Here is a 25,049-nt window from a genome sequence, read left to right on the forward strand (position 1 = left end):
GACTTTGTGCCCTCCCTCCCTCTCTGCACCTGCCACTTGCCACTCAGATGTTCTCTTTCTTTCTGCTCCCATGGTTATCAGACTAGAGGCTGTGCAAAACCCCATGCAAACTTTATTCTTTATGAATATTGATGACTCCACTCTCTTGCAAGTTTCTTGCAACCACCGCATTAATATATGCATGGGGTCTGTGATAGTTTGAGTTATGCAGTGTTTATTCCATCCAGTCCTCCTGATATTCATTGATTGTTTACTTTTCATGTTTCAATGATAGCAAGGTAGGATAATCCATAATTTACTATTTTCAATTTAGGTGACCTCGCATATTGGAGTTACCTCTGGGTTTATTGACAAGGCAGATGCTGTAATAAAACATAGGGCTGATGTTTTCAGATGAATACTAACAGTTTGTTTGGACCATTGCAAATCCTCACAATATGTGGAGGCAGATGGTGACTGTCTGATCTCGTTTGGGGATTTTCATATGATGCGTTTAACTTTTAGGATATGCAGATTTGTCTTTCATATGTTTTTAGACAAATACTGCTGTAGCCTAAGCATACACGTGTATGCCTACTTATTCAAAGTGTAATATTTTTTCATGAATAAATATATTTACACTGTAGTCAACAAATACAAATACAAAAGACGACTAAATAAATACATGCTGTAACTGAAGCCTATAATAAACCCCTATAAACGTTTTGGCGCGCAATTAACATGATCCCATATTGCACTAGTCTAGTGGGCTCACTGACAGTTAAGCAGAATTACCAATGGCTTGATGTGGACAATTCCAATATTGGGGTCAGTAGTGCTGCGCTTATTTTCCTTCCCCGCAATCTCACTCCTAAACTGCATTGAAATGATCACAAATAATCTTTAACCATGTGACAGAGCATTTGGGGATTTATGCGAAATAAGAGGCGTTTATTTTCTGCAGGCAACAATCCGGAAATGTGTGCTTTGCAAGCGCATCCCCCTTGCTCTTCTTCCTCCTGCATGCAGCGGTATTGAAGTGAAGCTGGTTTGAACAGAGACGAGAGGGAGATACGAAGCAGCGGTGATTTCAAGCATTAGGATGGGTCTGAGATTGCTTTTCTCGCTCGCATGGATTCTTGCCTTCAAATCTGCTAATATTCAAGGTTTGAATACCGACGAGGACCATTCCCAAGATTTGGAATGCAAAATGAAAAGCGTCACCGTGTCTGCGCTGCCGTTTTTGAGAGAAAACGACCTGAGCATCATGCATAGTCCGTCGGCCTCCGAGCCCAAGCTTCTGTTCTCCGTCAGAAATGATTTTCCGGGGGAAATAGTCGTCGTGGACGATCTAGAAAACACCGAGCTACCCTTTTTCGTCCTAGGTGAGTTCGGATGATACATTCTCAACGTTCAGAATCCTCACTTGCAATGCCCATGCTTCATAACTGTTTATTATTGTTATTAGGAGACTGCTTCCGCCATGTCCACTATTACACGTGAGATTAGTTAATGCAATACAATACACTCTAGGCCTAACTAAAATTCCTCATCATTTCACAGTGTACAGTTAGTAAGCTACATGTCGAGGTAAACATGACGACAATAAGCCTATTTCAAATGCGAATCAGCACTGTAGACCTATGCATAGCAAACAAATACGAGCATAATAACTAGTAATACAAAAATTTAATTGACATTTTACAACAACTTTGCTAGTTTCAGGTTTGTTATGTGCTATCAATTACTAGCATTGATAGCTGAAAGTGCAGGCCGCGAACCTATTGATGATGGAATAGCCACTCACTCAAGGAAAGGAATGCATGTTCAAAATATTTAAGCTATTTGCAGATCCTATGACCTCACTGAGATGAATAGATATATGTGTTTACTTGCTGGGAGTGTTAACAGGTGTAGAGCTATATCACTACAACCTGTGATGTTTACAATTCATAGATTAGCCTAGATTGTAGACTCAACTCTTTAGAATAGCCTTGATATTGATACCCACTCCAACAATAATATAAACAACAATACATTTAAGTAATGTTCATTTTCACATGTTCACAAAGTAAGTCAATGGTTTTGAAATGTACCTAAATCCACTATTATAAAAGGTTATTTCATTCTCATGGGGAAGGGGAAATAACAGGGAGAGTGGTGTTCTGTTTATAACTCTGGCCGCTGTCCATGGTGCTGATTTGACAGAAAGGACTCTTTGAATGGGATTGTCTATTCACATGGCAGAACAATCTGTGCAGCTAGGAAGTGTGATGTGGGTCTATGAATGCATCCTAAATGGCACCCTATTCCCTGTATAGTGTATTACTTTTATGGGCCCTGGTCAAAAATAGTACACTAAATAGGGAATAGGGTGTCATTTGGGATGTAGCCTAGCTGTAGTAAAGTTGTGACAGGTATTTTTGGCCTATCAGGTTCCCATTGCAGTATCATCCTGGTGACAGAGGTGTCATGACTTCACACAGCCTGCACTTACTTGAGTCGTCTTGGCAAACATTTGGAGTTCAGCAATATAGTGTTGTCACAGGCCAGTCTGATATCATTCTAATAGTGATATCCAGGGATTGATTTAGTGTCTATGTTTACCGCTAGAATGCATAGCATTCCAAAATTAGCTCTGCATTGGTCCTACTCTCGTTTCAGAGTAGGACCAATGTAGGACTTGTATTGTTACAGGCCAATATGATATCATTCTAATAGTTATATTCAGCCATTGTTTTGGTATACTGTATTCTTACAGCTAGCAGGAGTAGCATGATTTGTCATACTGCTGTATTAGTGCTTCTTCTGGGATTACAGTAGCTGCTCACTTGTATTCAATTGCTTTTCTATTACTTTTCTATAACATAAGACCTTTCAAGCCCATGTGGATTTGAATTTAATAAACTTTATTAATCCAACAAGGGGAAATTGGATTTGTCTCCGGCAAAACACATACAAATGTTATTGTATTTTAGCAACACACATCAACCAGTGGTTAGAATAATGCAACAAACATAGCACTTAGAAAAAAGTTACGTTTGTACATATCTCCGCTGTTTAAAACGAATTGTTAGTCTGAAAGAAATGTGAGATAATGTCAAGATGCTTTTTGTAGGGTTAGGGTTAGATCAAGTTTATGAAGTGCCTGGCTGGGCTGATGAGACCATGGATTGCGCTGTCCAATGGAACAGAGTAAATAGGCATTTCAACATCATAGATTTAGCCGGTGGTAACTTGTGGACGAGACACCGTCTGGAATGCAGTTTCAACCAATCAACATTCAGGATTAGACCCACCCGTTGTATAAATATCTCTAACGGTTGCCCCATCATTATGTACATGATGTCAGAATGCACTCACTGTTCCAAAATGGGATTGTTACACAACAGATAGCCCACGCTACCCTCAACGAAGACACACGCTGTCTGCTATTTATCTATAGGCTATATTTCAACTTGTCCATTTTAGATTATTTTGAATTAAGGTGTGTTCACATGGAAGTACTTTCACTGTTACGGACGACTTATGTTTGAGGCTTAGCTGAACCGGACAAACTTCTCTCTTCGATGAGAGCCCAAGCACCTCCTCAGTGTTTCCCCAGATCAAGTATGTAGACGTTTGTGCAGTCTAGCACAAACTTTTTCCGCCTGGCACATTTTCTGGCTGGTGCTCGCATTGCCTTCATTGTTGTTTTCCTTACAAATAATAACTTTGAACGTGTGCGTTACAGTCAAAGTAAGTGCCTTATTTTCTGTATATCCTGTTGTCGTTTCTGTCACGTTCTGACCTTAGTTCCTTTGTTATGTCTTTGTTTTAGTATGGTCAGGGCGTGAGTTGGGTGGGTTGTCTATGTTCCCGTTTTCTATGTTTTATCTTTGCGTTTGGCCTGGTATGGTTCTCAATCAGAGGCAGGTGTCGTTATTTGTCTCTGATTGAGAATCATACTTAGGTAGCCTTTTCCCACTTGTGTTTCGTGGGTGTTTATTTTCTGTTCTGTGTTTGTATTTCACCGTTCAGGACTGTTTTCGTTTCGTTCTCGTGTTTTGTTGTTTTGTTCGAGTATTCGTGTTCATTAAAAGAGAATATGAATACTTACCACGCTGCACCTTGGTCCTCCTCTCTTTCTCCCAATGACGAACGTTACAGTTTCTTCTGTAGCATACCGTATGTACACTACCGGTCAAAAGTTTTAGAACACCTACTCATTCAATGGTTTTTCTTTATTTTTACTATTTTCTAAATTGTAGAATAATAGTGAAGATGTCAAGACTATGAAATAACACATGAATCATGTAGAAACCCAAAAAGTGTTAAACCAATCAAAATATATTTTATATTTGACATTCTTCAAATTAGCCACCCTTTTTGCCTTGATTACAGCTTTGAACGCTCTTGGCATTCTCTCAACCAGCTTCATGAGGTAGTCACATGGAATGCATTTCAATTAACAGGTGTGCCTTGCTAAAAGTTAATTTGTGGAATTTCTTTCCTTCTTAAGACGTTTGGGCCAATCAGTTGTGTTGGGACAAGGTAGGGGGTTATACAGAAGAGCATTACTTTAAGACATGGTCAGTCAATATGGAACATTTCAAGAACTTTGAAAGTTTCTTCAAGTGCAGTCGCAAAAACCATCAAGCACAATGATGAAACTGGTTCTCATGAGGACCGCCAAAGGAAATGAAGACACAGAGTTACCTCTGTTGCAGAGGATAAGTTCACTAGAGTTACCAGCCTCAGAAATCGCAGCCCAAATAAATGCTTCACAGAGTTCAAGTAACAGACATCTCAACATAAACTGTTCAGAGGAGACTGTGAATCAGGCCTTCATGGTCGATTTTTCAGCAAAGAAATCACTACTAAAGGACACCAATAAGAAGATGAGACTTGCTTGGGCCAAGAAACATGACCAATGGACATTAGGCCTGCGGAAATGTATCCTTTGGTCTTGAGTCTAAATAGGAGATTTTTGGTTCCATCCGCTGTGTCTTTGTGATGATTTCCGCATTTGTATTTCCCAGTGTAAAGCATGGAGGAGGAGGTGTTATGGTGTGGGGTGCTTTGCTAGTGACACTGTCTGTGATTAATTTAGAATTCAAGGCACACTTAACCAACATGGCTACCACAGCATTCCGAAGCGATACGCCATCCCATCTGGTTTAGGCTTAGTGGGACTATAATTTGTTTTTCAACAGGACAATGACCCAACACACTTCCAGGCTGTGTAAGGGCTATGTAATGGAGTAATGGAGTGCTGCATCAGATGACCTGGCCTCCACAATCACCCGACCTCAACCAAATTGAAATTATTTGGGATGAGCCAGACTGCAGAGTGAAGGAAAATCAGCCAACAAGTGTTCAGCATATGTGGTAACTCCTTCAAGACTGTTGGAAAAGCATTCCAGGTGAAGCTGGTTGAGAGAATGCCAAGAGTTTGCAAAGCTGTCATCAAGGCAAAGGGTGGCTACTTTGAAGAATCGCAAACATAAAATATATTTTCATTTGTTAAAAAAACACTTTTTTTAAACACTTTTTGGGTTACTACATGATTCCATGTGTGTTATTTCATACTTTTGATGTCTTCACTATTATTCTAAAATGTAGAAAATAGTACAAATAAAGAAAATCCCTTGAATGAGTAGGTGTTTTATAACTTTTGACCGGTAGTGTATGTATGGAGCATAATTTATTTACTGTTTTATTCACATGTTTTCAAGTACTGGTGACAAATCATGAATTCCTGGGGTAGCAGGTAGCCTAGAGGTTAGAGTGTTGGGCCAGTAACCGAAACCAAGGTAACCGAGGTTTGTTGGCTCAAATCCCCAAGCCGACAAAGTAAAAAATCTGTTGTTCTCCCCTGAACAAGGCAGTTAACCCACTGTTGCCCGGTAGGTTGTCATTGTAAATAAGAATTTGTTCTTAACTGATTTGCCTGGTTAAATAAATTCAAATTATTGAATAGGTTGTAAGGGACACATATGATGTGTGTAAAATATTTCTTGAAGGTTATACTGATTATGATAAGCTAATGCTAAGCTATTTGCCAGCTATGTGTGGAGCCATATTTGTTGACATTATACGATGCGTTCTGGGTGTCACGTAAATGTCAGACCAAAGATGTTATAACAAAATGAGATGAGGGATGGTTCACTCATCTTTCGAGAAATCCTCCGGAAGTGAATGAAGGGAAGTGAATGATGGTAGACAACACACCCCCTTCAACATGCGTACTGAAAACAGACCAAAGTCATCTTGTTTCCTCTTCTTGTCTTTGGTTGACCTGATAGAACAGACATGGCGGTGCACACAAACTACCCGGCTTCGGATTACTTTAGATTTTTAGAAAGTGCTTTACTCAATTATTTTGATCAATGGTGAGCTCACACGTGATGTGAGGAATTTTTTATTTAACCTTTATTTAACTAGGCATGTCAGATAAGAACAAATTCTTATTTACAGTCACGGCCCACCCGGCCAAACCCTAACCCAGAAGACGCTGGGCCATAAGACTCCTGAACATCTAATAAAATGGTTCCAGACTATATGCATTGCTTCCACCCCTTTACACTGTTGCTACTATCTGTTGTTAACATCTATGCATAGTAACTTTAATAACTCTACCTACATGTACATATTACCTCAACTAACCGGTGCCCTCGCACATTGCCTCTGCACCGGTTCCCCCCGTATATAGTCTCACTATTGTTATTTTACTGCTGCTCTTAAATTACTTTTTACTTTTATTTCTTATTCTTATTTTTTTTTAAACTGCATTGTTGTTCAGGGGCTCGTAAGTAGCATTTCACTGTAGGCTCTACACCTGTTGTTTTCGGCACATGTGACTAATAAAATGTGATTTGATTTGATTTAGTCATTTTTATATGAGCTAATTCATATTATGGTTCTGTCAGCCGAGAGTTAGATAAATATGACCACTTGTGTTAACTCAATCTCAGCGCTTGGACTAATATAGCCAACATTTTCCGGATTGAATGATTGTGTTATGCTGTCGCCACTTCTTTGAATCTCTCAACATTGCATTAAAAAATAAATAGGTCACATCCAAGGGCGTCAAAGAGTTAAGATGGTCATACCAAGGATTATTTAACTATTTGATTTAGAATTTTTAGACCCCTTACGGTATAAAAGAATGTGGGATTTTTTGGGGAGGATGAAACATTGAATTTAGCGTTACTGCTATTAGCCAAAATAAACACTTTGAATAACAGATTCCCTACATGGAACAACAGACAGTCAGTCCCAAACAATGATCAGGTAACCATTTAAAAAACAAATGTGTACTTGTATTCATCTCCTTATATTAGGCACTAAACTATCTCCAAGTATGTAGACAACCCTTCAAATAGGTCCTTGGTTTCAACACTCACTACCGAGTTCCAAACGGCCTCTGGATTTATTTCAGCACAAGAACTGCACACATGCCAAAGATCAACATGCGCAATGCCTAGTGTTCGGCTGGAGTTGTGTAACGCTCGTCACCGTTGGACTTTGGAGTAGTGGAAAAGCGTTCTCTGGAGTGATGAATCACGCTACACCATCTGTCAGTCCGGCTGAAAAATCTGGGATTGGCAGATGCCAGGAGAACGCTACCTGCCCGAATGCATAGTGCCAACTGTAAAGTCTGATGGAGGAGGAATAGTGGTGTGGGGCTGTTTTCATTCTTAAAGCTAGGCCGCTTTGTTCCAATGAAGGGAAATCTTAACGCTACAGCATACAATGACATTCTAGATGATTCTGTACTTCCAACTTTGTGGCATCAGTTTGGGGAAGGACCTTTCCTAATTCATCAATACAATGCCCCAGTGCACTAATGCTTGTGGCTGAATGGAAGCAAGTCCCTGCAGAAATGTTCCAGTGGAAAGCCTTCCCAGAAGAGTGGAGGCTGTTATAGCAGCAAAGGGTGGACCAACTCCATAATAATGCCCATGATTTTGGAATGAGATATTCGACGAGCAGATGTCCACATACTTTTGGCAACGTAGTGTACTTTTTTTTCTTCAACTGGTACTGGTGACCTTAAGACGGGTATTGTGAGGCTTGTAGGCATCCTAGAGCAAAACAGAGAACACCATCATCATGTTCGTGAGAGTCTCATCTTTCAATAATATGTTGTAGGTGAAACCGTTGTTTTCATGAGAAGACCGATTTTCAGGATGTCTCATGGTCTGACAAACACCGCTCTAGCTCTGCCACCTTTAACCATAGATGCAGAAGGGCGATATCGGAGGATACGATGGATTGAGACGGAGCCCATGCAAAAAAAGACGTCTCTATCTTAAAGGAACAGATTTGGATGGGGATTTTTTTATTGTGTTAATTCGAATTCCATGGGGTCGGAAGGGGTCATTAACCAATCACAGTCCTCCTTTTAGGACATTCAGCAATTCACCAGCAGAGGGAGTTCCTTTTGAATCCATTTTCCAATTCACTGTATTGGTGGTGCTCATAAAATGTATCACACCGTCAGAATTAGCCCACTCTGGAAATGTTATGTACTTGTAGAGTATATTGTTCCAAACAATATGTCTTAAAATGAACAAAATCCCAAAATGTATTTTTTTAAAATTATTTTTGAATGTTGAATAAACAAATGTGAATGTTTTTATTTCAGAATCAAGACCTATTCCATATTTTAGAGCACACACTAGGAGCATAATGACAGCGAGATATTGTCTGTATCATGTATGGTTTACAGATCATAGGGTCTTACAAGAGGTATGTATAAGTATAGAAAGGGCCTAGAATGGCCACTTTTATCATGATACATTTGTGTTACAAATGTATAAAGCATTTCAAACACACTTCCTCCCAATTAAGTTTCTATGTGAGAATTGCCAGAACAAAATGAGATACCCAAAATACTGTGGAATCGCCCTAGACTTTGTTTTACTCTTTATAGTGTATACTTTTAAGTGTAAAGTGAAGCCATTGGGGTACAAAATACATTACAAAACACATTACAAAAAGTATGTACATTACAAAAATTGGCTGTTCAGAATGCATGGCCAAAAGAGTGCGACACCCAAATCACATCACTAATGGAGTCTGCTCTGCAAGTCACATTGCAGCAAATCTGTGGGAGGGGCCGTGTATCAACAATGTTAGCGCTAACATATCCCACTCAAAACGAGGCATGTCTGCTAGATCATTGCTCTGATTTCAATCACATACCGCCATACTGGCGTAGCGAGTATTTGTGATTTGCCTAGTATCATGTAGTAATGACTAGGGATGTAACGATTCACCAATACACATTGGATATGAGTGCATCAGTTAGTGGGTCCTCAAATCGATCCAAATGCTGTAGTGATGTTCGTCTGAGGAAGAAGGAGTAGACCAAAGCGCAGCGTGGTACTTATTAATATTTCCTTTAATTAACTGAACACTAAATACAAAAGAACAAGAGAATAAATGAAAACCAAAACAGTCCCGTATGGTGCAAACACTGAAACGGAAAACAACTACCCACAACCCATAGTGGGAAAACGGGCTGCCTAAGTATGGTTCTCAATCAGAGACAATGATTGACAGCTGTCTCTCATTGGGAACCATACCAGGCCAAACACCTAGAAATATAACACACAGAACCAATATATAGAATGCCCACCCCAACTCACGCCCTGACCAAACTAAAATAGAGACATAAAAATAGGAACTAAGGTCAGGACGTGACAAATGCAGCATACACCGGTCAGAAAATGTATTCAAACATTATGAATTCACTTTTTTTGTTGTTGCTCATATTACTTTCTTTCTACCTTCCAAAAATGTCTCTCATCTTTTTTTATTTAACTAGGCAAGTCAGTTAAGAACAAATTCTTATTTACAATGACAGCCTACACTGGCCAAACCCAGACAATGCTGGGCCAATTTTGCGCTGCCCTATGGGACTCCCAATCACTTCCAGTTGTGATACAGCCTGGATTCAAACCAGGGTGTCTGTAGTGACACCTCAAGCACTGAAGATGCAGTGCCTTAGATCGCTGCGCCACTCGGGAGCACTTTTGTGACAACTGATGCATCCTGTCCTTCAGTGTCAAACTAAACATGTTACTGTGTTGACAGTCATTTTGCATGCCTAACAACCCCAGGCGATAACAGTAGCCTAGTCAGACTGTGCACTGTGCCCAGCTTCACACGCTGACCAAAGAGAGGTAGGCCTATTCCTGATCTTGCACATATACGCAGCACCTTCGGCCTTCAAATGCTTGTAAAATGGCTTATGCAAAATTAGGTGTTATTAGTTGAGTGATAAACATTGTAATTTGCTAGGTTGTTGTTATCAAATGTGCTGTTGAAAATTGTATTTTACTGGAATAAAAGTAGGCTAAGCCACTGGAGACAACACTCATCTGGCTATACCTGCTGATCGGGGCTTACATTCGATTTTATTTCAATTGTTCAGGTTCAACATCAGCAATAGTTTTGGTATTTTTGCTTTAAACAATCAGTGTATTGGTCATTTTTAGATATACAGGGTAAAGTTTATAATTACATAAAGAGGATAGTAATCACTTTTGCGAGCCGCACTGCATGGCCGAAGCACCAAGAGCTAAGAAGCTCATTATGTAAAAACTTCCAAGCGGTGAAAACCATTTGATTTTGGTTGATGGGGGTGAATTCCAAAGTTGTGCTATTGTAACATTGTTTCTGGGCTTGAACCAAGGACTCTCTGAACACATCGACATGAACTGTCTCACGCGAAGCATCGTTACCTATCGCTCCACAAAAGCTGCAGCCCTTGCAGAGCAAAGGAAACAGGAAACGTCACCGATTGAAACGCTACTAGCGCACATCACTAACTAGCTAGCCATTTCACACCGGCTACACTATATAGTCATCTGCTATGTCATACTGTAGTTCATTTCTTAAGGTAAATATTAATACATTACTAGCTCAAACACTTAATCTGCAAAAATGACATACATTCACACCCCCCTAATCTGATAGTGAGATAGTAGATGCCCAGTCACCCTTATGGCTCAGCTCAGATGCCTACATACACCATAGACATACATAATGTACACACACACACACACACACACACACACACAGAAAAGTCAGCTCATAAAGATCCAGCTCAAAGAGGCCCACTCCATCAGCAGCAGATTTTCATTTAGAATGGAAAATGTTAGTGCAGTGTAAGTGCATCTAAACATATCGTTCCTGTATCATAAGGAGGCCATGTGTCTAGATATGTATAGAATCGTCTTGAAAGGGGGAAGCTGCACATGCCTAGCAATGACAGTAGTATGCTCACTTAGTTTGCTAAAGACAGTATTTAATGAAAAATTAGGTATGACACCATTACACTATCCAGGATATTTTTTCTGCATTTCATAACTTCAAACACAAGTCCTTGCAGCCAGGATTATAATAAATTGTTCCAAGTAGATGTTTGCTGTGCTAATTCCAAAAAGAGTCAATGTAAAAAATATATCTACAGGGAAAAACACACGCAGGATATCAAAGTTATATGCAGAGTATTTAAATGTAGTTAGAGCCATCACATGAACATGGTGTTTATGTGATGGCTCTAAATGAAAATACTAAGCATATTACTTTGATATCCTGTGTGTTCTTTACCCTGTGGATATATTTCCATGTTTCATTACTCATAATGCATTGCTAGGGTAAAACGTTGGGACAAACACCAAAGAGTCTGCTCTGCCAATTGAATTGGAGTCACAGCCTATGTTTCAGTGCGTTCGGAAAACATTCAGACCCCTTGACTGTTTCCACATTTGTTACGTTAGAGCCTTATTCTAAAAATTGAATAAATATATTTTTTTCCTCATCAATCGACACACAATTCCCCAGAAAAACAGTTTTTTTTAACCTTTTTGCACATTTATCAAAAATCTAAAATGGAAATATCACATTTACAAAAGCATTCAGACCCTTTACTCATTATTTTTTTGAAGCACCTTTAGAAGCAATTACAGCCTTGTGCTGTCTTGGATATGACGCGACAAGCTTGGCACACCTGTATTTGGGGAGTTTCTCCCATTTTTGTCTGCAGATCTTCACAAGCTCTGTCAGGTTGGACGGGGAGCGTCGCTGCACAGCTATTTTCAGAGATGTTCGATAAGGTTTAAGTCCAGGCTCTGGCTGGGCCACTTAAGGAGATTCAGAGACTTGTCCAGAAGCCACTCCTGCGTTGTCTTGGCTGTGTGTTTAGGGTCGTTGTCCTGTTGGAAGGTAAACCTTTGCCCCAGTCTTAGGTCCTGAGTGCTCTGGAGCAGGTTTTCATCAAAGATCTCTCTTTGCTTTGCTCTATTCATATTTCCCTCTGTCCTGACTTGTCTCCCAGTCCCTGCCGCTAAAAAACATCCCCCCCAGCATGTTCCTGCCCCCACCATGCTTCACCGTAGGGATTGGGCCAGGTTTCATCCAGACGTGACTCTTGGCATTCAGGACAAAGAGTTCAATCTTGGTTTTATCAGACCAGAGAATTTTGTTTCTAATGGTCTGAGAGTCCTTTAGGTGCCTTTTGGCAAACTCCAAGCTGCCTGAGATGGTTATCCTTCTGGAAGGTTCTCCCATCTCCACAGAGGAACTCTGGAGTGCTTTCAGAGTGACCATCGGGTTCTTGGTCACCTCCCTGACCAATGCCCTTCTCCACCGATTGCTCAGTTTAGCCAGGCGGCCAGCTCTAGGAAGAGTCTGGGTGGTTCCAAACTTCTTCCATTTAAGAATTTTGGAGGCCACTGTGTTCTTGGGGACCGTCAATGCTGCAGAAATGTTTTGGTACCCTTCCCCAGATCTGTGCCTCGACACAATCCTGTCTCTGACATTCCCTGCCAACTGTGGGACCTTATATAAACAGGTGTGCGCCTTTCCAAATCGTGTCCAATCAATTGAATTTACCACAGGTGGACTCCAATGAAAGTTGTAGAAATATCTCATACACTGGGGAGAACAAGTATTTGATACACTGCCGATTTTGCAGGTTTCCCTACTTACAAAGCATGTAGAGGTCTGTAATTTCTATCATAGGTACACTTCAACTATGAGAGACGGAATCTATAACAAAAATCCAGAAAATCACATTGTATGATTTTTAAGTAATTAATTTGCATTTTATTGCATGACATAAGTATTTGATCACCTACCAACCAGTAAGAATTCCAGCTCTCACAGACCTTTCAGTTTTTCTTTAAGAAGCCCTCCTGTTCTCCACTCTATTACCTGTATTAACTGCACCTGTTTGAACTCGTTACCTGTATGAAAGACACCTGTCCTCACACTTAATCAAACAGACTCCAACCTCTCCTCAATGGCCAAGACCAGAGAGCTGTGTAAGGACATCAGGGATAAAATTGTAGACCTGCACAAGGCTGGGATGGGCTACAGGACAATAGGCAAGCAGCATGGTGAGAAGGCAACAACTGTTGGCGCAATTATTAGAAAATGGAAGAAGTTCAAGATGATGGTCAATCACCCTCGGTCTGGGGCTCCATGCAAGATCTCACCTCGTGGGGCATCAGTGATCATGAGGAAGGTGAGGGATCAGCCCAGAACTACACGGCAGGACCTGGTCAATGACTTGAAGAGAGCTGGGACCACAGTCTCAAAGAAAACCATTAATAACACACTACGCCGTCATGGATTAAAATCCTGCAGCGCACGCAAGATCCCCCTGCTCAAGCCAGCGCATGTCCAGGCCCGTCTGAAGTTTGCCAATGACCATCTGGATGATCCAGAGGAGGAATGGGAGAAGGTCATGTGGTCTGTTGAGACAAAAATAGAGCTTCTTGGTCTAAACTCCACTTGCCGTGTTTGGAGGAAGAAGAAGGATGAGTACAACCCCAAGAACACCATCCCAACCATGAAGCATGGAGGTGGAAACATCATTCTTTGGGGATGCTTTTCTGCAAAGGGGACAGGACGACTGCACCGTATTGAGGGGAGGATGGATGGGGCCATGTATCGCGAGATCTTGGCCAACAACCTCCTTCCCTCAGTAAGAGCATTGAAGATGGGTCGTGATGGGGTCTTCCAGCATGACAACGACCCGAAACACACAGCCAGGGCAACTAAGGAGTGGCTCTGTAAGAAGCATCTCAAGGTCCTGGAGTGGCCTAGCCAGTCTCCAGACCTGAACCCAATAGAAAATCTTTGGAGGGAGCTGAAAGTCCGTATTGCCCAGCGACAGCCCCGAAACCTGAAGGATCTGGAGAAGGTCTGTATGGGGGAGTGGGCCAAAATCCCTGCTGCAGTGTGTGCAAACCTGGTCAAGAACTACAGGAAACATATGATCTCTGTAATTGCAAACAAAGGTTTCTGTACCAAATATTAAATTCTGCTTTTCTGATGTATCAAATACTTATGTCATGCAATAAAATGCTAATGAATTACTTAAAAATCAGACAATGTGATTTTCTGGATTTTTGTTTTAGTTTCCATCTTTCACAGTTGAAGTGTATCTATGATAAAAATTACTGACCTCTACATGCTTTGTAAGTAGGAAAACCTGCAATATTGGTAGTGTATCAAATACTTGTTCTCCCCACTGTAGATGATCAATGGAAACAGGATGCACCTGAGCTCAATTTCGAGTCTCATAGCAAGGGTCCAAATACTTATGTAAATAAGGTAGTTCTGTTTTTATTTTGAATACATTTGCCAAAAATGTCTGAAAACCTGTTTTCGCTTTGTCAATATTGAGTATTGTGTGTAGATTGACCCTTAGTCTTATATCAACTTTACTCAATAGTATAGAGCTGTAATGTACCTTTGTCCTCCGATAAGATAATAAATCAACCTTTGGGAGGGAGATTTCTCTGTATTTACTCTGGCAGCCGCTGATCATCCCCATATGCTGGATGGCATCACATGCAGATGCTGATGAATTACAAGTCATTGTAAATATGAAATAATGGAATCATGTGGTATAGCCTATCTCTGGGGAATAAACAGTGGTTCACACGATCCCATCATTATGAACATGCATGGGTATTTTTTATTGATACGGAGGTTTCGCCCATGCCCCTGCTCGTAACTGAGAACATTTGCAAAGTTGTGTGTCACCCAGATATCAATAATAAAGACCGTAGCTGTTGATACGGAGGTTTCGCCCATGCCCCTGCTCGTCCCTCATTCTTAAAGCTAAGTATCCTGATCACATTCTGCGCATGTGTTATTTTATATACACATTTGTTTTTCTAATGTAGCTGCTGCTCACATTCACATTTCTCTCTTTACTCACCCTCTTCTGAACCATGATGATGTAGCATATGTCTCTGCCTCATACTTCTGAACAGCTGAAATAAAACCTTAAGGCAATTGAACAAACATTCATACAGTAGGAAGGCTACAACCTCTGTCTGTCTGTTGTAACGGGTATTGCAGTTGCACAAGCAGGATGCAGTCCCTACACTTTGGAGAAAAAACGATCAGCTTTTTGTGTGATGATGCCTCCTGGGCAGCTTAGCCAATGTTTGCGATGATGATGATGATGGAAATATACATTCAATTGCTCAGTGGCGGTTCTCAGTGGCGGTTATGGCTCCCTGAGCGAACCCCCTCCTTCAAACTAAATTGCACAACTAATTGTATCTCGTACTTCTGAGTGGGAGACCTTCCCAGGCAGTAGCCTGCCTAGCTCACAAACTAGAATCAGGGCGCCCACTCCGACAAGGTTAATTGACCCACAGTCCCACACGGTGACATATCACTGACGTGACGCACAAATGAGCGATAAAAAAACGCTATATATATATATATACTTTTTTTTGTTTTGTGCAGGTGCCCCATGCCACCCCCGGCAAGATGCCGCCCAGGATGGCTGCCCATGTCGCCTATACCTAAATCCGTCACTGCAATCGCTAATTAGACTGCAGCTGTGTCTTGCTTTGTTCTACCTCTGGGCAGCCAAATGTTCTAGGAAGCCGAGTGTGTATCCAGACCGGTGAAAAGAGTCTGAAAATGGATGAGTTCGTTTTGCATCGCCCGGCGCCATAGTTATGCCATATATGTATATGCTGATATTGTGGCGAGAATAATGAATGCTTAGTCCAGAGTTAAAGCTTGATTGATCCTTAATTAATACGTACATTTTCGGATTTGAAGATATATTATATATTATGTGTACCCATTTATTCTCGAAGACGATGGTCAGTCCTTGCGTCAATAGCTCTGTCTATGAATTTTAGTGGTTGCATTTCTCCAGGCCCATCCCTCAGCTTTTAGCCAAAACAGAGGCGAGGTGCGTGGTTTGTTATTGCTTCAAATAAGGTTAAGGATTCTATATTTAAATCACCATCCCAAAGTTGTTGTTATAAGCCAGTTGGCATTTGAGGATTATTGAAATTCTTTGTCGTTCTTACCTTCCTGCTCCGTAAATTAATAGGAACCAACTATGTGTGTTTGAAGCTCTGTACATTTAGCAAAAATGCCAGCCCTTCCCAGGCTTGCCAATGTATTGTTTTAATTCCAAATGCTGCACCAAAAAGAAACTTGTGGATAAATTTCCCTATTAGTTGGGATTCAGATTTGGAGTAGCAATAGCAATAGGATATCAGTCTTCCCATGACAGGGTTTTACCCAGATGTAAGGTAATTAGTCAACTTCATGATAAATGCTGCTTCAGGTGTTTACACCTCCATCTCCACAGTCTATAAATACTTCACGTGTCCTTATTACTAATGCAGTGTTAACAGAACACATGCAAGAGTTGAAGCCATTTTTAATTGGATATAATGGGTTCCCTTTTAGTAATGCCATGTGCTCTCAAAAACCACCACACACTCACACACTGACAAGTACAGGCATGCATGCAAATACAGCATATACACCCACTCATTCACTCACCCACCCACACAGTACCAAATATATTATAGTACCAAAATGCTTATTTCTGCTACAAAGAAACTGCAAGGCTGAGTTGAACTCCAGGGTAATAGTTAAGTAGGTAGGTAACTTGATGATCAATCTTAAGTCCACAATTCTCCACCAGTTTTCTCCTGTGAAATCTATCCTGGACATCAAGCACAGGATTGCTTGGTTTGTTTGTCAGGCATTTCTACAGAGGTAGAGCACAGAGAGATTATGTGCCAGTGGTTTCCATGACAACGTCTGAGCTGGCACTTCCCTTGAAGAGAGGTTGTAGCTATGTGAGCACCTTTGTTGAAAATCAAATGAAAATGCCTGTGTGTGGATCTTGCCAATACATGTGGTTTCTGGTGTCTTTTTGACTACTTGAAAACAATCAAAATCAAGTCTACTTTTTAAAATCTAATTTAATATTAGGTCTAGTCTAAATCAATATTCAATTGTATATCTAGGCCTATTCTCAAATACATTGGCCATGTTGCATTCATATTTTGGAAATAATCACAGTCAAGCAAAGCATGTGAAACAATATTGTGCTGTCATTAGCAAAGGAGTTTTGTGTCTGCAGACTGCAGTGTCTCAATAGTTTGTCGATATAGTTGTCAAACCGTATTATAGGCCACATGCTTTAATTTGACTCTTGGGTTAGGAAGGCTCAACTGGGTGCAGTGAAAGAATGTGAAATGTACATGCAGTCTCACATATACTGTACTGCAGAGAGCACATTCTGAACACCATAACAGAGCAACAGTGGTTAGGAATATTTTTGTCCTTTGGAAAGAGGGAGACAGTCTTGTAATTTATGGCACTTCACGAACAGCAGCCTTCAAAGGCAAATAAAAAAAGATTGAAAGATGTTACCAGATAACATGTACAGAGAGATCTTGGGCTCATCTCTTCAATTAAAACCAGTGTCCAGACGTTTCCAGGGTATTAAGGGTAAGATACAGATTTTTCCCTATTTCCTCGTTCAGAATCCTTATTACATTTCATACAGTATCAGTCAATCTTCAGATACTGACCTGGACATTCCCAGTGATCTCTCAACCCTTGAAGAAGGCATTAGTCATTCCAAGTCATCAAAAGGAAGGAAGCACTGACTTGTGATCTTTCTTGAAGTACCAAAAGGCCAATCTAGGCATAAAAGGCGTCCAAAGAAACACCATCCTCATAAACTGTGGGAGTCTCTTCCACATGCAGGGTACTTTATAATGGGATTATGGACCTGATTGTATTAATGCAAAGGGAGGGGTAATACTCCCCAGATTATTAGTGATCAGAGAGGTTTTGATATTTATTTTGACATGACACTGAGCAATTTAAGTTACATTCAGTGAAGTTACTCAATTCGTTTAATTCAAAACTGCAATATGTAACTTTTTGGGGCGACCCGACCACATTCACATCAACGTTATAGATATGTAATTCTCATTGAAAGAACGTTTAAGAAGCTTTAGATCTGTTCTACAGTATGTGGGCTATTTCTATGCTTTGCGTTCTTATGTTTTGTTTTTGCATCTTTTACTTTCGGTTTTGTACACCAGCTTCAAACAGCTGAAAATACAATATTTTTGGTTATTGAAAAGATATTTCATAGCGGTTTAGATGGTACAAGCACTCTGAGTGCTTGTTTTTTCACATAACTGAAATTAGGCAAACTATTCGAATTTTAGTAACCGGGAAATGGCGGAGCGATTTCTGAATATTGCACCTTTAGGATTGCCATTGGGCCGTTTAAAGAGTAATGTATTCGTAATTCAAGCTTTTTTGCCAATATTGAATTTTGTACTTTTGAAAGGAGCAGGCACAAGTTGGTGACTTGGAGAAAAAAACTTTTGAGTGACACCTGAATTTGGCACAATGGAAGTGACCCTTGTAATACTGGTAGTGGGGAACACACTGTCATTTCCATCACTCTCCAAACCAGCACTCATTTCAGGGCTTTCTGAGCTGTTCACTGCCTGGAAGCTGATCCTGCAGTCTCTCTAAAGGATACAGGTCTATCTTCTTCAGGTGGAGACTTTTTCCATTTCCATCCACTTAAGCTACTTCGAGGGCTGACAAAAGAAATGTTCTATATGGAATTGACATTTTGCACAGCAGTGCTACTCAAGGAAAGCAATTTTCTAATGAGATGACACTGCTGGGGCACTTGTCTGACCATGTCACAGTCGTAAAGATAGAATGGAGGAAGTTTAAGGTGAGGATTAGTAGACCTTTCCACCATAGCACAGGGTTATCTTTGCAATAGAATGGTAAATGTATGCCAGCCATGGCATGTTAGTTAAATATTTACATGGTGGTAGTTTTTCAATTATACAATACGCTATCTTTTTGGCCAGTAATTGCTCTCAGGGGTATCTTGTAAACCGTACAGCTATATACGTTTTAGCATTAATAATATCTGTAGGATAAGGAGTGAAACATTGATAATTCCAAATGCAGACATATTGCAAGTTTGCTTGAAACCACATACAAAGTTTGAATGTGCTTGAATTCTCTCAAAGAGATTACATGAAAGGATAATTCTGCAAACCCAATGAAAAGTCAGTCAAATTCGCTTTGATCTACCTTAATGTTTACTCTTTAATGGCTTGCAGTTAGGATATGTTGTTTGACAATGATACCCTCTTTATGAGTTAATGGAGACCCTCTGTGAAATTAGATTTAGGAAGGCTAACAGCCAATCCTTATGGCCAAGTACTCCACCTAATGTACACAGTGTTCACACACAGTGAAATAATATAGTATGTCCTATACTTCTTAGGCATCCTGGATGCAGTGCCAATTACTGCCAGTTATCTTCCATACAAAATAATCATTGATTGGATGGTTGGTGAGAAATTTGTTCTTGATTTGAATAGTAATGAATGGCACTGCGGTGACAACACAATTATGTTGAAAACAGTTGTTTACCTCTGCCTCGTCATGTTTAGTGCTATCCAGCATCCTTCCCACTGGGCACACTGGTTGAGTCATTGTTTCCACGTCATTTTAATAAAATGTTGTGAAACCAACGTGGACTAGATGTTGATTTGATGTCTGTGCCCAGTGGGTTGGGACGTCCCTACTCTTAAATCTAACCTAACCGTTTTAAATGTCAACATCAACGGGGTGATGTCAGAGTTGGACTTTTTCTTTCCCAGAATCTTTGTTAGTAAACAATGTTTCCACACTGCCATCACTGTGATTTATTCTATTTGGATTCCAAATTGAAACTTATGTTAACCATAAATAGTTCGTAATTAGACCTTTTTCCAGAAAGTAAAGCAGAGACACCAACAGGTTTCACAATGTTTACCTCCTCCAGCTGGAGGTGAAGTGAGTCACTTGGACATTAGGGTGTTGGTGCAAGACTGACAAATAAGCACCAGGGGGAGAACTGAGGGAGTGATAGCAGGAACTACTGACGAATAAGCACCAGGGGGAGAACTGAGGGAGTGATAGCAGGAACTACTGACGAATAAGCACTAGGGGGAGAACTGAGGGAGTGATAGCAGGAACTACTGACGAATAAGCACCAGGGGGAGAACTGAGGGAGTGATAGCAGGAACTACTGACGAATAAGCACCAGGGGGAGAACTGAGGGAGTGATAGCAGAAACTACTGACGAATAAGCACCAGGGGAAGAACTGAGAGAGTGATAGCAGAAACTACTGACAAATAAGCACCAGGGGGAGAACTAAGGGAGTGATAGCAGGAACTACTGACAAATAAGTGGTAACTAATTGTCAGTAAGTCTTGGCTGTGGCTGATACTGACTATGGTCTGTTACTTTGGACTTCTCTTCTAAAGCGAGACACAACCAAGCTATGCACTCTTTCAGATTTGATAAGTTGTTTTTACACAATGAGAAAAGAACAAAGGGCTTGTATGCAAGTAGTTCATATGTCCACACTTAAATTCAAAGGTAAAGCATCATAATGAAACTAATGACGGTGCGGTGAGTCAGAAACAAGTGCAGGTGAAACGTTTTAATAAAACAAAACCAATAATAGACAGAACGCCGATACACTGGTGAGTGAACCTGCGAGACTGACATATGGGAGGAAATTATGAAAGTAATGGAGTCTTGGTTAATGATGAGTGCCAGGTGCCCGTAATGATGAATCCCAGGACCGGTGGTTAGTACTCTGGCAACGACGTATGCCGGAGGGGAGGAGCAGGAGCAGATGTGACAGTCATTGCCGACGTCATAATTCCTCTGCGGGGGACAGTTTCTTGGAGAGGAAACCACAAGGATACAATTTTAGTGGGTCCCCCTGTCTTTGTGACAAAACTGCCCCCACACCCACCGCCAATGCATCTACCTCAACCACAAAAGTTAAAGTATGGTCTGGGTGTTTTAGCAATAGGGTGGAGGTGAAACACACCTTGAGACGAAAGGCCTCGTCGGCTGCTGGAGACCAAACCAACCTACGAGGCCCACCCTTGGAGGGAGGTGAGAGTGTCGGCGACGACACTGAAGTTGCTGATGAAGCGTCGGTAAAAGTTGGCAAACCCCTAAAACCGTTGTAACCCCTTGATGGTGGTTGGGACTGGCCATGACCTTACTGCATCTACTTCCTTGTCCAACTTCACTCCCTGCAGGCTGATTTGGTAGCCCAAGAAGGAGACCGCCCTCTGGTGGAATTGGCACTTCTCCACCTTGACGAACAGATGGTTAGCCAAGAGGCGTTCCAGGACTGCTCAAACGTTGAGTGATGTGATCTTCTAGGGTGGTCGAGAATATCAGGATGTCAGATGTACACAATCACATGATGTCCGAGAATGTCCCTGAACACCTTGTTGATGAATGCCTGGAACACTGACAGAATTGGCTAAGCCAAAGGGCATAACTAAGTACTCGTAATGACCAGACATCGTGCTGAATGCTGTCTTCCACTCATGCCCCTCCCGGATGCGAATGGGATTGTAGGCACTCTGCAGGTCCAGTCTGGTGAAGAACCAGGCCTTGCGGAGCTCCTCGATGGCTGACGGCACCATCGGGAGAGGGTACTGATACTTCGTGGTGATGTATCGATTACCATGGACTCAATGACAAGGGCGTAATCATCCCTCCTTGGCCACGAAGAAGAAACCAGCCGACGTGGACCTGCGGATAAAACCCTTTTCGAGCGCCTCTTGTATGTAGTCCTCCATGGCCTGGGTCTCAGCCACTTACAGAGGGTAGATGATGCTGCACGGAGGTGTAACACTGGAAAACAGGTCAATTGCACAGTCCCTGGGCCGATGAGGAGGGAGACAGGTAGCGCAGGTCTTGGAGAACACCCCCCGCTTAGATCCTGATATTCCTCTGGGATGTTGGGCTGGAGTGAAACCACCGGACTCTCAACCGACGTGGAACCACAGGGGACAGGAAAGCAGGTTCTCAGGCATTCAGGTGACCAGTCTGTGATTCTCATTATTATGGCGCTGAAGCCAAGGTAGGCCGATGATGATCTTGTGAACTGGTGATGAAGGGGATGTTTTCCTGGTGATTGGGCTCCATGGTGAGGGTGAGTGGTTGGGTGATGTGTGTGATGGTTCCAGATCCTAGAGGCCAACAGTCAAGACCTTGAACCTGAAAAGGAGAGGAGAGCGGGTAGGTTTTAATATTGAGAGGTGGCAAAGGTCTGAGCCTTAAAGTTACCTGTGGCGCCGTAATCCACTGAAGCTGTAGACAGGGCATGAGGGACAGTCAGCCAGAGTGATGGGTACTAAAAAGAGTCTGACAGGAAGAGCAGTAGAGGGAATACTCACTCCTGGTCCAGGGGATGTAACATCACATGACCGTCCTGCTGCTCCAGTGGATCTTGGATTCTGAGGTAACGGACAACACTGGCGCTTGTGCCCTCCCTGGCCACAGTATAGACAGAGTCCCAGCTGCATCCGTCTGTGTAATTCCGCCGCGGGAAGACGTGACCCCTACCTCCATGGGTTCAGGCTCTGATCGCGAACACTCGCCGAAGGTGGGAGAGAAGGGATGTAGATGCCGATGGTCCCAAAGGTTATCCAGACAAATGGCCATCGCAATGTGTGTGTCCAGGGTGAGGTTGTCATCTCGGCAGGCCAGTTCCATCTGGACCGGCTCATTCCATCCACTGGAAGCTGCTACTGTCCGGAAGGTAAGCACATACTCAGCAGCCGTCTGGTCCCCCTGCTGGAGCTGAAGCAGCCCGCCGCAGAAGGATAAAAAATACATTTAAATGAACCCCTCACAAGACTCAAGCTCCTCTCTCCCCAAACTGCCATAGCCTATTCCAATGCCTGCCCAGTCAGCAGAGAAATATCTGTGGCAACCTTAGACCTCTGTGGTGGGAGCTCCCATTAGATGTGCGAAATAGAGGGAGCACTGAAGGAGGAAGCCACAGCATTTAGATAGTGTCCATTCATATTTCTTCTGGAGGGATAGACGGGCATCGTTGACCTGAGCGGGTTGCTGAATGGGCTGGCGTGCTGACTCGTTGGGTAGACTGGCTCTAGAATATGCTCCGCTGTCAAGATGTTGTAGACTGCAGAGAACCTCTTCCATGGCCATCCCCAGTTGAGCCAACTGATTATGGTGTTGATGAAGAAGAGCACCTTGTTCATTGATTGTCTGGGAGATGTCCATTTGTCTTGCTGCTTGAGTTGGTATTCTGTAATGACGGGGCGGTGAGTCAGAAGCAAGTACGGGTGAACCATTTTAACAAAACCAAGAACACGCCACGAACATGAGGCAGAACGCTGATACACAAGAACAATACCAACTGGTGAGTGAACCTGGGAGAGTGACATATAAAGGGGAGGAAATGATGAAGGTAATTGAGTCCAGGTGTGAATCATAATGAACGCAGGTGCGCTTAATGATGAGTGCCAGGTGTGCGGAATGATGAATCCCAGGACGTTGGTTAGTACTCTGGCGACGTCATATGCCGGAAGGGAGGAGCAGGAGCAGACGTGACAGAAACTGTCCTGTTGAGAGTCTTGTTATTACTGATTGGTAGTCTGGAGATATGAAGGACATACGGTTGGTTCACTTTGCTTACTTATGAGTTGCCAAGTATTAAAACATAAAACAGTATGAGTCATGATGTACGGTTTCTTTACTTGGCTTGACTTTAGGCCTAAGTGTTCTGCAGCATACCTGGCACATCCATATTTAACTCATAGCTTCATGGTTTGTTTCTCTATAGTGGCTCTGTCTCGGAATTTATGCCCTGATTTGACCAGCTCTGTAACCTTTCATGAACCACATTGCTTGCTATTCTGCTGGAATGATGAAGACATCCTGAACTTTACAGCAGAGTGTCTAAATGCAGCATGGAGTATGTGTCATCTTCACTCTCTCTCATTACAATTGACACTTGACTATGAGGTGTAATGTTTCAAGTTATTTGCGAAAGCATATTTCAAATCTTGAACATGACTGTGCACCACCACCTACTTTATGCTTTGATGACAGAAGTTGGGATCACTATTCCATGGATCTGCAGCATTACTGTATGTGATGTAACAACTCTAAACCTATTTTGTTTAGTTCAATAAGAAACAATAACTTTCTCAGTTGTTATGGCTGGACTCTCCAGAGAACTTGCTTGAGACCTAGATGATAGGCTGCCCAGCAGGTCAGTTCTGTATACATGCGTGGGCTGGGCTGTTCCCATAGAATAAATCAAGTAAAACCCATATATCATATTGTTACTGGCTCTGACTTTCTAATGTGCCTTGGCTTTGCTTGAGGATTAGGATAACCTTGAGGTTTTGCGCAGGATTTACCAAACATTGATATGACAGACTATTTTGCATTTATTATCTGTTTTGAATTCATTTGCTTGTGTTTCTTCCCCTGACAGAAAAATGTTTTTGAAAAATGATCTTGATAAGGAAAAGTGTTTTAATGGGCATTCTAGGGACTGAAAACAAGATAAATTAAATTATTTCTAACAGATGAAGACATTATTGACAAATGGACAAAGATTTTAAGTGGTATACAGTTTGCTAGATGTCCTCTAGTGTTCGATAAGAGCTCCCTTAATATCATGGAAATGGGTTTAACGGGCAGAGGCCCTGCAGCAACATTGCCAGAAGGTTAAATAGGTGTCCACAGATCTCTGAACATACGGTCATTATGCCCCCACAATCCCATTACAGTTTGTGAGGTTGAAGCGATCACAATCATGGCGTGTCTCTTAGTCTTTCAGAACCATGTTTGTGTAGTGTGTTTGAAATTCCATCTGCTCAGTTTCTTG

General features: G+C 41.8%; 1 protein-coding gene across 9 annotated transcripts in view; it reads left to right on the forward strand.

Moving 5' to 3' along the window:
• The first annotated feature begins 733 nt into the window (after positions 1-733).
• LOC110530308 (astrotactin-1) overlaps positions 734-25,049 on the forward strand; it is a 270,605-nt gene continuing 246,289 nt past the window's right edge. For 4 of the 9 annotated variants that reach the window (XM_021613237.3, XM_036985940.2, XM_036985939.2 and 1 more), the window contains exon 1: positions 759-1,364. In XM_021613237.3, coding sequence (XP_021468912.3) covers positions 1,082-1,364 — 283 coding nt within the window. In that variant the 5' untranslated portion in view covers positions 759-1,081. Of the gene's footprint in view, positions 1,365-25,049 lie in introns of all 9 variants that reach the window. The other 5 variants (XM_036985941.2, XM_090182267.1, XM_036985943.2 and 2 more) reach the window with 3 other exon arrangements.

This window comes from Oncorhynchus mykiss, chromosome 8 (assembly GCF_057628025.1).
Source record: "Oncorhynchus mykiss isolate SJ-2025 chromosome 8, ASM5762802v1, whole genome shotgun sequence".
Lineage (NCBI taxonomy): Eukaryota > Metazoa > Chordata > Actinopteri > Salmoniformes > Salmonidae > Oncorhynchus > Oncorhynchus mykiss.